Below are 15,000 nucleotides of genomic sequence, written 5' to 3'. Positions count from 1 at the left end.
GTTCAATTCCTGTCAAGGGCACATGCCCGGGTTGTGAGCTTGATCCCCAGTAGGGCGCATCCCCAGTAGGGCCAGCCAATCAATGAGTCTCTCTCATCATTGATGTTTCTATTTCTCTGTCCCTCTCCCTCCCTCTATGAAATCAATAAAAAAAATATATTTTTTAAGAAGTTAAAAAATAAAATAAAATAAATGTTCATTTCTTTTCTGAGCTACCTTCTACCAGCATATGGACTGAGTTTACAGAATTGCAAATTTTGTGTGACATTTACCTAACAAAAGCAGTATCACCATGCTCCCAAAAAGTACTTCATTGAAAATTTATATCCACACAAAAACCTGCAGATGGGTGATTAGTGCAGCTTTACTCATAATTGCAAAACCTTGGAAGCAACCAAGATGTCCTTCAATGGGTGAATGGATAAACTGTGGTACATCCAGACAATGGAGTATTATTTAGTGTTAAAAAGAAATGAGCTATCAAGCCATGAAAAAGACATAGCAGAACCTTAAATGTATTACTAAGTGAAAGAAGTCAATCAGAAAAGGCTACATGATTCCAACCATATAACATTCTGGAAAAGGAAAAACTATGGAAATAGTAAAAAAATCAGTGGTTGCCAGGGTTTGTGGGGTAGGGGAGGGTAAATTCAGAAAGTATGAAGGATTTTTAGGGCAATGAAAAACATCTGTATGATACCATAATAATGGATACATGTCATTATGCATTTGTCCAAATCCATGGAAAATACACCACCAAGAGTGAACTCTAATGAAAACTATGGATTCTAGGTGATTATGATCTATCAATGTAGGTTCATCAGTGTGGGGGGTAATCTATACATGTGTGGGGGTAGGGATATATGGGAAATCTCTGTACCTTCCTCTCAATTTTGTTGTGAACCTAAACCTGCTAAAAAAAAAAGACTTTTCACAAAATGAAAAAAAATTACATATTACATTCTAAACCAAAAATAAATTGTTACCCATTGTTTGGGGTTGATCTATATCATCACTCCCCTCCATTAGAGACAGGCAAGAGTTAGCTATCATAATTTTCAAAGTAAGTTTAAGACCTTATAACTCATCTGTAAATGAGAGAAGTTACTATACTTTCCATTGTTTCAGTGTTTACACTCCAAAAGAGTACCATCTTGAGAATTTAAAGCCCTTTTAACCTTCTAATGAAGACAATGAATGTATTGGCAAATATAGCTGTTATTAGTAAATTCCTATTTAAAAGATAGGCAAAAGGAGATAGTGAAATTAAATGATTAGCCCATGGCTAATATTCAAATGGAAAGACAAATTTAACCACAGATTCCATTTGACTTCCCTTCAGAACTAGAATTAAATTCAGTTTCCTAACTCCATTTGGTGCTTACTTAGCATTACAGTGTAATATGTGCTTTATTACATACTTTAAAATAAAAGGGGAAGGAATGGAGAGGCATGGGTGCCTTCATCCTCAAAAGTACAAAGCATAGAATACAAGGTAAATAAGCCATAATTAATACGCATAGCATATCCCTTATGGCAAAAGTGAGTGCTCTCTCTCCCTTGTTTGGTGCAAACACCTGAGCTAAAAAGGTTACAGAGACACACGAGATGCCCATAGATGCCCAAGGAATCAGAAAGAAAGCCCAGAATCACCTAGTCTTAGGATGGAATTGGACCACACACCTTCGGGAAGGCATGCGGTTCTAAAAATCTTTAAGAATGCAGGGAAATCAAAGACCTTTGGGGGGGAAATGGAGAGAGTAGGGATAGTTTTATAGAACATTTAAGCAGCAACCCTGAGCAGGTTAGTAGTGTTTTGGAAAATATATTTTTTCACTTAGTCACCCAATTCTCATCAGGCCCAACCAACTGCCTAACCCTGTTTTGTTCTGTTTTGTTGTTGTTGTTTTTAATCTTCCCTGAGGATATTTTTCCCTTGACTTTTTAGTGAGAGTGGAAGGGAAAGGGAGAGACACAGAGAGAAACATCCATATGAGAGAGACACATGGACTGGTTGCCCCCCCACACACACCCCAACCAGGGCCAGAGATTGAGTCTGTAACCGAGGTACATGCCCTTGACTGGGATTGAACCTGGGACACTTCAGTCTGCAGGCCAACACTCTATTCACTAAGCCAAACTGGCTAGGGCAGAACCCTCTTTTGTTTTGAAAAAATAATGTCACAAATCTGTCCAGAGCAGGATAAAATGCACAGTAATGAGTTCATTAACCTGCCATCTGCATGCAAAACAGGGGCATTCCAGAGGCAGAATCCTTCGGTGGACTGGTCGAAAATCAAATTCTGGACTAAAATACATAAAATATAACACAGAGAGAATAATATTACAGCTATACCTTCACTAAGCCCACAGCACAAACTGCCTATCCAGAGCTCCAAAGTCATCCCAACTCTCTCCTTCTCTAAGCTTATAATGTTTGACTAAAGAGGGTTAAAAAACAAACACACAAACAAAAACCTCACAACTTTTTACACAATAAGGTACCAGATGTAGTTTTGTGAATTGCACCCATGCAGCCCTGGTGCCTCCACTCTACTCTTAGAGAACAGAAGGGTTAGATTTAACAAGCCAGAGGCAATGTTTCCACCGTGGTACCCTGAGCTTCATCAAGAACATTGGAGTCTGCTTTTGCTCTGTTGCAATTTTCCTTTCACCTCAGTTCTCCCTGACACACCTGTGAAGTGTCACCAAAGGCTGTATCATATCAACTTTTAAAAACTGCCAACACTGCTAATGTCTGAAACCTCCTGATGTCACACACAGCCTTGCAGTCCACAAAAGCATAGCTTGAGTTTTACCACGCACAGTAACAGCATCCTGTGTGGGTAGGACAAAGGGTCTTGTTGACAGGAGTGAAATAAGACAAACAAAACCATGTAGATGGGGTGTGTGGCCAGGGTGTTTAGGGAGCGCATACAATCTCAACAAGAGACTCCAGCCCTTTAATCCTTCCTAGAAGAGCAAATTATATAGGCAGTTGTTCCTTCCATTCTCCCTACTCCCTTGTTCTCATGATAGAAATATCTCCATAGCTTAGAATTTTAAAATATTTTATTTTCTAAATTCCATAAATATCTATTCCCACTCTATACCCTCACCAAAAAATAAAAATAAAAATCCTGATAAACACTATTCAGGCAGCTGCTTGAACTGTTTATGGGTGGCATCTGCTGAAGCGTGGACTGAATGGTGGTGGTTTTTGGTCATACTATAGAGTAGTATAACCAAGAAGTTGAGCTCCTGGGTCTGGCAGCCTCACTACCTGATACAAATCCTGCCTACCTGTACAGACTTAACTTACTGATTTTATGAGCTGAGGTCACATTATACACATAACAAATGCACATTATCTCCTTCATTGTAATCAATACTTATAGTTTTGAATGCATAGGGTATAGATTGATCTATGCATATTTTCCAGGTCCTCACAACCTAAAGAGAATACTGTATATGTATAACCGTTAATATCCAATGAGAAGGGTAATATAATCTTCAGACCAGAAAAAAACATATATTGGCTAACTTAAGTCTCATTTTGCACATAGCAGAATAAGAGATTAAAAGATAGACTGCAAAGAGTCATTGGGCTGAGATATTCCATGAAATAACATACAGACATTAAGGGCTTCGATAACCAGTACTCTGGCACCAAAATCCACTGTGGTCAAGAATATAAGCCAAGAAAAAGTCATTTTTTTGCTTAACCTTTACATCAACATTAAAACAGTGTTTTATTCAATTGAGTAGAAATGTTTCCTTAACTATTTTTCTCTTTGTAATAAAGGCAGCTTGGATTCAATGGCGTGTGATAGCAATTTATTTACAAATTTGGTATCTTTTTTGGACTCCAGCAATTAATGGGAAAATAGGAAGTACAGCCAACAAAATGTTGAATATCAGCTCAGAATCATGTTTGGATGTAATTAAAGGTATAATCTGTTCCATTTGAACATTTTTGTGCTCTCCCATCTTAAAACAGCAAACATGAATATTAGTTCTTTTGTGGTATGTCTTCTTTTCACACACTAGAACATGTAAAAATTTTCTTTGCCCTAACCGGTTTGGCTCAGTGGATAGAGTGTCGGCCTGTGGACTCAAGGGTCCCAGGTTCGATTCCGGCCAAGGGCATGTACTTTGGTTGCGGGCACATACCCAGTGGGGAGTGTGCAGGAGGCAGCTGATTGATGTTTCTCTCGCATTGATGTTTCTAACTCTCTATCCCTCTCACTTCCTCTTTGTAAAAAATCAATAAAATATATTTTTTAAAAATTTTCTTTAAAGTTGTGTGTGTGTGTATATTGCTTCGCTTATACTTATAAAAGTATGTGTTACTTTTATAGACTCAAATCCACCACAAATATTATCTCCAGACTCAAATCCACAGGTCATTCAGATATTTTAAACACGTCATTTACTACTTCGTATGGGATGTATTTATCCATTTTGCTTTCTGAACTAATATGATTACTAAAGTCTTGCTCGTTTTCCTCAGCAACAACTTGTGGGCAGAGTCATGATCAATTATATTTAATTACTCGTGATGAAGTAGTTGAGAATTGTCAAAAGGAATTTCTTATAGAGCAAGGCTAAGATAGGCAGGCAGTCTGAAGAAGTTGGCATTCCAGGCTGGATAAAAGATAAAGTGCAATAATTAGTTTTTTAAGGGAAGAAAAAACCAAGTTACAGCTCATAGAATAAAGTATATCATTGTTGCAGCCTAACAATTTATAAGTCAAGTCTACGGAAATGCCCCAAATGCCAGGGTTCAAATAGCAGTTCTGGCACTGCGGGCCTTCATAACCGTGCCCAGCCACGTTGGAACCTGGGCCAAAAGGAAAGTAAGACAGATCCTGCCTTGATTTAAATTGTAAATTTCGTACATCATGGATGTTTTTGCATTGATTCTGTTATTTTTTAAAATATTGCCTTAAAACATTACCTTGATTACTGAATTTTTGGTATCCCCTTGCATTTTGTACCCAGAGTACCCAATAACCTCACTCTAGTCCTGGCCCTCCTTACTAAGTCAGCTCCCTGAACTTTAGTGACCTCATCTGTATAACTGAGGCAATAATAGTAATTAAGAGGATTACTGTGAGGACTCGGTGAGAAAACAAGTGTAAGAATTTCTTAATTGTAAATGTTCACATGTAAAAACATTTACAAAGCATTATAAAATTCCCAGATAAAGTTATTAGACTAAACATTGTATTCCAAGATGTAAAGCTTTTATGGAAAGTGTAAGTCCTATGACTGATAATAGAAATTGAGTCAAAGGCCTTAAAGAGAGCCCTACCCGGTTTGGCTCAGTGGATAGAGTGTCAGCCTGCCGACTCAAGGGTCCCAGGTTCGATTCCGGTCAAGGGCATGTACCTTGGTTGTGGGCACAAACCCAGTAGGGGGTGTGCAGGAGGCAGCTGATCGATGTTTCTCTCTCATCGATGTTTCTAACTATCTATCCCTCTCCCTTCCTCTCTGTAAAAAATCAATAAAATATATTTTTTTAAAAAAAGGCCTTAAAGAGATATGCAGAATTTAAGACACACCCACCTCCACCAAATCTTATTTAAATAAAAAGATACACAACAGCAGCCAAAACAAGCAATTTCCTTTCCAGTTTTCAGAATTAATCTTCACTTGTAAATTCAGTTTGTCCTCAGATTTTCTCTTTACAGTTCCCAAAAATACTCAATTCACAGAAATTGAAATATTAATTTAGGAAGAAACTCTTTAACGTTTTCCTCTTTTAAAAAATTACAGCTAAAACAACACAGCAGAAAACCTACAAAGAATTGTACTGTTCATGAAGATTGTTTCTGAGGAAGTCGAGGATGTAAACCTTTTGATCCAGGTAGGGGAAATTTCTAGGCAGAAGGAAGGTGAAATGCCTCCTGTTCTCTGAGCTAATGATGGTTTCCAAGCTGGTTAGAATTCAGTGCTAATTGCATTTTAAAACACCACCTCTGAAATCCTTTCCTCTCTCAGGATCTTACATCAATGTTTTGCATTTTCAATAAAACCTTTGCACTTCACCTTTCTCACTGAACAAATCCTGAACTTCAGATGTGCAGGAAGAATTCAGTTCAGATCCTTTCTTTCCCCAGAAGGTTTTGATCTGGTGGCCACGAGGCTAATCTGCAGGAAAGGCTGCCCTGCCCTGTTTCTGAGGGGAGAGAGACAATTAAAATGGGTATTTCAGTGGCTCAACCCAGGCTTGACCACTCCAACAGAGAGTCATTAAACAACTTTCCAGTGTCATCCAAAGAACTTATAACAGAATCAATTGATTTTCATCCTATGCTTTATTAGTTGTGATTTAGGAGACAGAATGGACCTGTTTACACAGCTGTAACATGTCAGGACCTGCAGCACGATTGGCTCAAAGCCTCCGAGTTGCAGTCCATTCTCCGCAGAATCAATCTGAACTTGAAAACGTTCCCTCTAGGAGACATGCACATATCCGTCAGCATAAAGTACTTCTCACTTCTCGTGCAACTGCAAATAGTAGTCACTGGAGGTAAGTTGCAAGTTCACCTTCCAAAAATCAGCCCTGACTTGCCATTGCTCTCAGCATGTTCATGATGGAACAGAGGGCTGCAAATGCCTCTTAACTAGGTACCCAACGTGGGTGAATGTGTTCCACTTTGCTGCGAGTCAGATCTCAGGCTCGGCAAGTGGGAGGTGCTGGCTGTTTAACATGCATTCAGAGCATTGCCAATCTAAAATGGCTGCTCAGTAATACTTTAATTGCAGTTTCATGGAAACAAATTGCTCTTTAACTGCAATAAGCATTTCTGTGACTTGGCTGGACTGACAATAGGTGAGTGTTAGTAACAATGCAAGAAGTCACATCAACTTGTAAATAGTCTGTTTCCAATGGCCTCTCAAACTGAGTCATAGGTGCGCAAGCACCTGGGATGGAATTCCCCGGTGAAGAAATCATTGGGAAAATCACTTCTCGACCTAAATACAGTTATTTAGGCTACATCATCTATAGCTCTTAGATTCACTTATATAATTTATTAGCTCTAAGAAATATTTTACATAAACATGGTGCACATTAGAATCTCCCTATATTGACATTTAAAAGCTTCATTTTAGATGGATTAGTTGTTTCAAATATCAGTGTTAATGAGGGCAAAATAGTTAATATTAAAAGGATGACAATATCACGGTCTTCTTTTTGGTGTTTTCTCATTCATAAATGAGAAACTTTGGGGTTTTCTCAGTCTGTATTTTATAAGACACTACAGTCTGTGTTAAACTACTTCCTAATAAATCACGAAGAGCTGGAAATAGTTTCTTGTGGCAAATGGTTTGGGTTGGAAAGGCTTCTCTCAGGCCCTGCTGCCTTTTGGGGTGTGTAAATGTAACAAGGCCGGTAAAAAACATCCAACCTTTCAAAGGAGAATCTTTGTACATTAGCAAGAGTGGCAGTTTGCATAACTGGGACATGTATACATATCATAAACATTTCTTTAATCAGTTCAGCAGGGCTCGGTTACATTTGCTTTTATTTTTAATTGCACTTGCTTGTAGGGACTGGGGGCCATCTTGCTCTGTGACATGGGTGATATTAAATAAGGCCTTTCAAAAGAACAGAGTACATCTCACTAACATCACAAATGCAATAATGAAAGGTGAACAAGCTGATGGATTTTTTTCTCTCTAAGCAATGTTGGGGCTGGGGGAGGAACATAATCACTGCTCACATCAGAATAAACCTGAGTGTTTTTAGTGGCTTTCTATCCACAGAGCATCCCCATTAGAGCTGGGTTTTATTGTTTGAAATGCCTCTGGTTTCAAGAAAGTGTTTTACCTAAAGCAAGACTACTACTTAAATATGTCCTATTGTATATTCATAGCTCCATTAGTCCTTCTCCAATTTAGCACATCAAAGAGAAGACTTCATCACTTGCATGTGGATTATACTAACATGAGTGACATTTGTAATCTTATAGGTCTGCAACTTAAGAAATGCTTTTAGAAGCTCGTTATTAAATACGCAGCAGTGCTTGAGGAACCAGCCGTATAATAGTTCATTTAAAGTCTTTAATAACCTTAGCCCTCCACATCACTAAATGCCACACTGTATTACTTACTAAAGTTATTAACTATCTCCTTTGAATTTCTACCCTATATGGGACATGAGTGCTTATGCCAAAAAGAATAGAGCAGATGCTTGCATTCTTATTAACATTTCCCCTTTTCTATCCTGAAGAGTCCAAGTTCCCTTACAGTATCTTAAAAGAAAAATAATGAAAGAGCCAGAACTAGTTCCTAGAAATTCCCCAAGATCTAACTCAAGGAGATATTATTTATGTGATTTTATTCATTTTATTTTTGTCTTAAGCTCTAATGAACTATTCACTTTTACTCTCTGCCTTTAAATTCTCCTCCAAGAAGAGTGCAGTTTGAGCAAGTGATGCTTCCTCCTGGCCTGGGACCCGAAAGCAGGCAGGAAGCACAGGCCTCCCAGGGAAGCGAAGCTGATTGCTGGGCGAGCTGTGCCAAAGCTCGATCTCTCTACAGAACGAACCTAGTCCTATTCTCCAGAGAGGGCCTCGGGAGCTCTTCTGGAACAAGAGAAAATAAAAAAACTGCCATTTTTAGGAAGAAAATTAAAGGTAGCATTAAAACACCTGGTTTTATTAACCTGTAACAGGCAGAAGTCATAGTTGAGATTTGCTCACATATTGCAAGCCTGGCAGTGCAGCCTCTTTGGTTTTCCTCCTTCCAGCCCTGGCCACGGACCCACTTAGTCTTTGGCCTACATGCGCTCTCCTCAGGGCACCTCTGCGGGCACTGCAGAAGCCGTTGTTGGGGGATAGTCTAGCGCCTAGAACTAGCAACTGAACATCTCAAGACTTCTATTAAATGAATTCCAAACCCGCCTCCAAACATATGGGAAGGCAGAGCCTGTAGAGCGAAAGAGCAAAACAAAATAAACAAAAGCACACAGCAGACCACAGGAGTCTAAAAGCACACCAGGAAACGGCTGCTTCACCCACTGAACCGAACTGTAAAGAGCACGGGGTCCCTAAGAACTAATGGAACCTCAGAATATGTACAGGTATGGTTTGGCATGCTGTTTCCGCCAAAGCTATAAACTTGCTAAGAGAACAAGATAGTTATGCCACATTCTCTAACATGTTTTTCATCAATACCCAAGGCTTTCCTACTGAGAGAAAAAAAAAAGAGTAAGCGAAAATAGCTGAAGAATCAAACAAATATTTATATATAAACACAAAAGATTCACTGTGATATTGGAGAAGTGTAATGAAGTGCTGTTAACAGAATATTCTGAACTTATAAGAAGGACTCCGTCAGAAACATTGCTTTGTACCCCTGCCAAAAATGGCATGGTTAAGTAATTTGAAGAATACCTTATTGGCCCAGAGCTAAATAAATATACATACCACCTCTCACAACTCCTGAAATTTAAAGTGAACTTGGTATCAAATAAAAAACAAAACAACCCTACCTTTTCCCAAAGTACAGAAGAGAAAAAGCAGTGTTTAAGCTCAAACTCCATCGAATATTTTTTCTTTTAAGTTTTTATTATTTAAATACACCATACTAGAGCAAATGTCTCTGAAAATATCACAAATAAAAGATTTTTTTTTTTCTTCATTCAGCAAATTAGAAGTAGGGGGAAATTTCTACACAGTAGCTGCTATGAGCCTGTTTTTTTTTCCAATTTTTTTTTTCCATTTTTTGTTCTTTTTCTTCGCCATGGGAGTAGCAACATTAGGACGAAAACACTTACATGCATACATACATTGTATTTTACAGAGATACAATAAAAGTGTTTGTGATAGAATATCACAAAAGCCACATCTCTTTCCTTTATCTCATGTTCAGTTTTGATTGAAACACATTTCCTTACAACACTTAAATATACAAAGAGCAAATAGAATGTTGTTAAGGTAAAACACAGGGTACAAACTCTGGCCAGTGCCCTGCTAATTGTTAATGAGGGTAGAAAGCAGATTTGAATGCTTCTTTTAATTAGCTTCATTAGTCATTTCCCTCCTCCCCAGCTCCCTCCCCCACCCCCCCAAGATGTCCTCTGGTGGATCTTTTTTCATTTTCTCTACAGTCTCCCATTAGCCCAGGTTCATGGAGTCCTTAATGTTCATATTCAGTCATTTTAATACACCAATAAATGCAGGAAGGGCAATCAAGACTAAAGAAGGTGCAATGGCATGGAGCTGGCACTGGTGCTAGCTACAAAGGTGACTTGTCTACTGAAGACACATGGGATCCACCTGTGATGAACAAAATCTGAGATGAAGGCACGCATTCTGCATTACTCTGACCTTTTAGCAGACCTGCAAGAAATAAAAACGGGCATCTTAGCTAAATTTGAGAGATATTAAACTCAAACATGGCTGCTTTTGTCTTCTCTACATTCACTAATCTTCTTTTATTAGATTACTTTCCAACTGTGACTTGATGGAGGCTTTCTGCGCTACTTACTCCAACAGTGAAGAACTAAAGCATAACATTTTCTGCAGTTTTACTAGCAGAGAAAATGAGACAATAAATGGACTTTCGGAAAGTTTCTGGTGTAAAGTTCTACAATGAATTGCTTAACTCTGCGAAAAGCAAGTTTCTTTCTGAAAGGAATGAATTATAACATCTTGCCTACTAGAAAAATCTCAAAGGCACACGCAGAGCCATGTCCCTCTCCAGGAAGTTTTGGGTTAATATGTTCAACTGTATAACCTTTGGCAAGTTACTCAACCTGTCTGTGCCTCAGTTTCCTTGTCTTTAAAGTGGGGATAACATGGCTGTCATAGGATTACGTAATACATATGTGGAGCATTTTCAACAGTGCCTGGCGCTTAATAGAACCTAAGCAAGTATTGGCAGGTATTATGACTATTCTGATATTCCCACATGTCACCTACTCACCTATGTCCTTCTTGACATATAGGTATGTTACCTGCATGAGTATGTTTGTGCATGTGTTTATGCGTCTACCTGTACACACACACATGTACATATAAACAGATACTTTACATCTAGTATTTCCTATCTGTTGCCACTTGATACTACGTAAAACATTCTGAATATATAAATCAAACACATGTAATGTGTTAATGATTCATGATCAGTTAAAGAATGCAGTTCAATGCAAGTCTAATTTTAAAGTCTAAGTTAGAAATGGTAATCCACACAGTCGTCAAATACAATCTGTTTGCAATTACCAAAATGAAATAATATATATTAGATTTTTATGGTTTTTAAATGACATTTTGAGCTTCCAGGAAGTTCTCGTTTCACCCTTTCCCTAACTTACTAAAAGCCTGAAGTCTATTAGGAGCTGCAACCCCCCACTTCCAAGCTAATTAAAGTGGTGGAGGCTTAATTCCCCAGAGTGGAAGCTCAGTGTGAGCAAGGTAATTTGTCTGTCCAGAACAAAGATGCGGCAGCAGCCAGCGAGCATATTTAATAAATGAGCATCAAATGCCCTCTACGATGGACACACACACTACACCAATTATGCGACTGCAAGGGAACTGCGCAGTGATATGTAAACTAGGACGCGAGCTACATTTCCCTCCAACTAAAGCAGTGTGATGATCTCTTATGCTACTGAAAAGCAGGGCATTCTAGGTGCAACCATCACTCTTGAGAGGAAGAAAAAATTCCAGAGCAGGCAAAAATTTATTTAAAAAAAAAATTAGCCACAACTTCTGATTGTATGTACATTATTCTCTAGAAGGCAATGTTCTCCTAAAGAGAGCCGAGCCGCCTTTGAATGTAGGCTTTCACGTTGTAGGATCCTTGGGCACCAGTGGTCTGAGACTTTAGTCAAGAGATGGTATGGTTTAAAAGCTGAATGTTATTGTTTTTCTCAGAATATACAAAAGCCAATGATGCAGAACAAGAACTAAACTGCACACCCCAGACAATGGGAACAAATTTCAGGGGAATAAAAGTTTAAAGGGACTAGATGATGGGGTCTATACTTTCCATACAATTAGCTGCCTTTAAAGAAGAAATGTACAAACAATCAACTCATTACCTTGAAGGCAGAGGATGCTTGTGTATATTTATTATGCATCATGCACAAAAAAGATAATTAGTTCTACAAATAGAAGGAAACCAGCCAAAATTAATGTCCAGTTTTCCCTACCAAAAATATGGAGAATGAGAAAGAAAATAAAATGGAGCTACTTGTCATCTCTCCCCACTCAGCTCCCCCAGAAAAGAAACACTGAGGGCTTTGGGGAAAACGATTTTAACGCATTCTCCAGATCCAGAAAGCAGCTTATGTGCCATCAGGAAGTGTTTTCATTACCTCTTCCCCCTTGCCCTCTCATTAATATCTCTCTGGACCACGTTCAGCTTGCCCAAAACCTTTATTTACAAAAACTACCTTGTGAATTGACTGTGCTCATGGTGAGCTGAGCACCAAGGGCAAAAATGTGAGACATTTATACCAACAGGGAAATGTTCTTAATTAACATCCCCGCCGCCCCCCCCCCCCAAAAAACACAGCTTCTCACCAACATCTGACAAGAACATATCCTTAAGTTATATTTCCTTATGCCTTCTAAGAGCTATTAACTTTTGAAGGCCACCTGTCTCTTTTGGCTTCCAACAATACGAAAATATACACTGGTAGGTTCTTCTTCACTGCCTAGTATATTTTGTATTCCAAAATGAACTCCCTACCTCTCACCACCACCCGGGAAAAGTTATAAAAAAAAGAACGGAACACTTAGGTGAAAGGCACAATCCATGCAATTTTGTTAACACGTAAAACCAGATTTTTTCTTTCAGTGTGGCTCTGTTTCCTCCCTAACAACTCTAAATTTATATCGCCTTATCCTCCGAAAGACGGTACTGAGACCCCGCTCATATTTCTGACACGTCCTCGGCACTTGGTCCCTAGTAACACAGCCACCGCCTGCATCCTCAGTGCTCCCGTTTGGCTGCATTTCCCGTCGTGTCTCCACATCCTTCAATTCTCACCATGCACGTTGGTGAGCTGTAACCATCATGTCTAATACTTTGCTAAGGCAGGAAAGAAATGGTATAAAACCAGCAAAAAATGTTAAAAAGAGAATTTTGGGGGAAACTAAGCTTTTCTATTGGAAGGGGTGGGAAAGTGATCAAACATTTTATTCCTAGCTCGTTTTCCTTTGAGCTACCAAGTATAACTAACTACAAATGTCGCTGCCTCCAAATGGAAACGGGGATCGCTACATATTTATGCGACCCATTCATTCATTGTTCTCAACTCTACCCTGTAGGTTCATTTCATTACATAAAAATCTGTATGTGTTTATATGTACAGCAGCTTGAAATGCCTCATCAATGGTGACTGGTTAATTTGCAATAAAATATTAGACTTCTATTCTTAAAATGGCCTTCTATGTAGCTTCCCCTTGTTCGTAAATTACATATAGTACATGTATTGTGATGTAATTAACATGTAGTTATAAAGAAATGAAAAATACGTTTAAAACTTGAGTAAGGGAAAACGATAAATATGAGCATTAAAAATATGGTAGTGTGATTTTAAATTGTTAAAAGTTTACAAATATTAGTCATTTTCCCCATAGGAAGCATTGAAACAAAATGTATTACAGAAGACAAAGCAGCTTAATATTTTTTTCCGAAACTTCTGAAGCTTGCTAAATTCCTATTTGCAGATAAATGTTGTTTTTTTGTGATCCTTACAACAGACATTAATGAAGTTCCTATTGTAAATCCATAAAGAATTACCAAGTGAAGTGTGCACTTTTTGTTTCAATGCAATAACTCAGTGCTGTGTGATTGCCTGGGTTAATGATGAAAAAGTCAAACATACTATCAGAGCTGATGGAAAAATCTATCACCAATCTGAAATTAAAATTCATCTGTGGTCAATAAGATTTAATATCCATGCAAGTGGCGCTGTAAAGAGTAAATGAATCAATGTCATCAATACATAATCAGTATGAAATATGATGTGAATAAAATTATGCGCACGAGTCATACATTTCACTCTTTTCTGGGCCAGTGTGGAATGAACAGTCTCTTAACTGAAGGTTGACAGTAATTGTTACAAATTAGGCACAGCAGTTATCAAAATGCACTCACTTGCATAGCTATAGGACTTATTAAGGAGATTAAAATAGATCTAAAACTATCCAGTACTGGGAGTGCTGAACAACTGTTGATCACTAATTTTCCCTCTGAAGTGCCTTCTAATACCACATGACTTGTGCACTTGTATAATTTCCTCATTTCTAACACTGGTCCAAAAACTTTCCAGTTACAGATCAAGAATTGAGATACATAATCTTTAATGGAGCTATCAGTGGCCCAAAGTGACAGGAAAGAGCTAGAACTTTGTTTTAAAAGTCACGGCTTATTCAAATTTTACTGGACTGCCAATCAACAAAAATGCTCTCCTTTGGAATTACAGAATGCTTTGTAAAACTGCTTTTCTAAAGCATCAGTGTCCGGACTGCTATTACCAATACTGAAACCACTCTTTCCTGACAAAGACGATTCCCTTTCCTACCATAATATTCTAATTTTCCTCCCACAATAACCTATTCACATCCATTGTGCTTCTGAATATCAAAATTATCAAATGGGATAAAAACTGGTAATACAGAAGTTTTATGCTTTGTTCAACTCTGCATGTGATAATCCTACATCAGCACAGCTACAAACTAAGTCGGGGTTTTTTCTAACTAGAAGAGATTCACAATTTAATCAGCTCTCCTATTTCTGAACCCTGTATGGATGAGTAGTCTACATTTCTTTAAAAGGGCATGCAAAGATACAAGCACCCAGGAAAACTCCACTGCTCAGTGCAAAAACGGCAGAGCCTCCCAACTTGCTCTAATAAAGCTTATTAGTAACTGTGGGGTCTTTACCTTCTGGTCTGGCAGTAGTGGATTGCTCTGAAGTGAATTCAAATGGCCATTGATGAGAGCTGTAGGTCTATCATGTTCACAAAATAAA

The 15,000-nt window shown here is 38.3% G+C and overlaps 1 protein-coding gene across 5 annotated transcripts in view; it reads right to left on the bottom strand.

The window, feature by feature from the left end:
- LMO4 (LIM domain only 4) overlaps window positions 1-15,000 on the bottom strand; it is a 39,987-nt gene that overhangs the window by 13,693 nt on the left and 11,294 nt on the right. The window contains exons 4-5 of one of the 5 annotated variants that reach the window (XM_036353014.1): window positions 14,913-15,000; window positions 4,238-4,647 (exon numbers count right to left, since the gene is read on the bottom strand). The exon at window positions 14,913-15,000 is cut by the window's right edge and continues 68 nt beyond it. In XM_036353014.1, the coding sequence (XP_036208907.1) occupies window positions 4,549-4,647; window positions 14,913-15,000 (187 nt within the window). In that variant the 3' untranslated portion in view covers window positions 4,238-4,548. Of the gene's footprint in view, window positions 1-4,237; window positions 4,648-9,232; window positions 10,356-12,589; window positions 13,054-14,912 lie in introns of those variants that run through there. The other 4 variants (XM_036353012.1, XM_036353017.1, XM_036353013.1 and 1 more) reach the window with 4 other exon arrangements.

This window comes from Myotis myotis, unplaced genomic scaffold (assembly GCF_014108235.1).
Source record: "Myotis myotis isolate mMyoMyo1 unplaced genomic scaffold, mMyoMyo1.p scaffold_m19_p_2, whole genome shotgun sequence".
Taxonomy (NCBI): Eukaryota; Metazoa; Chordata; class Mammalia; order Chiroptera; family Vespertilionidae; genus Myotis; species Myotis myotis.
The sequence above is the reverse complement of the archived record's forward strand: the minus strand, read 5'-3'. Positions and strand labels throughout refer to the sequence as shown.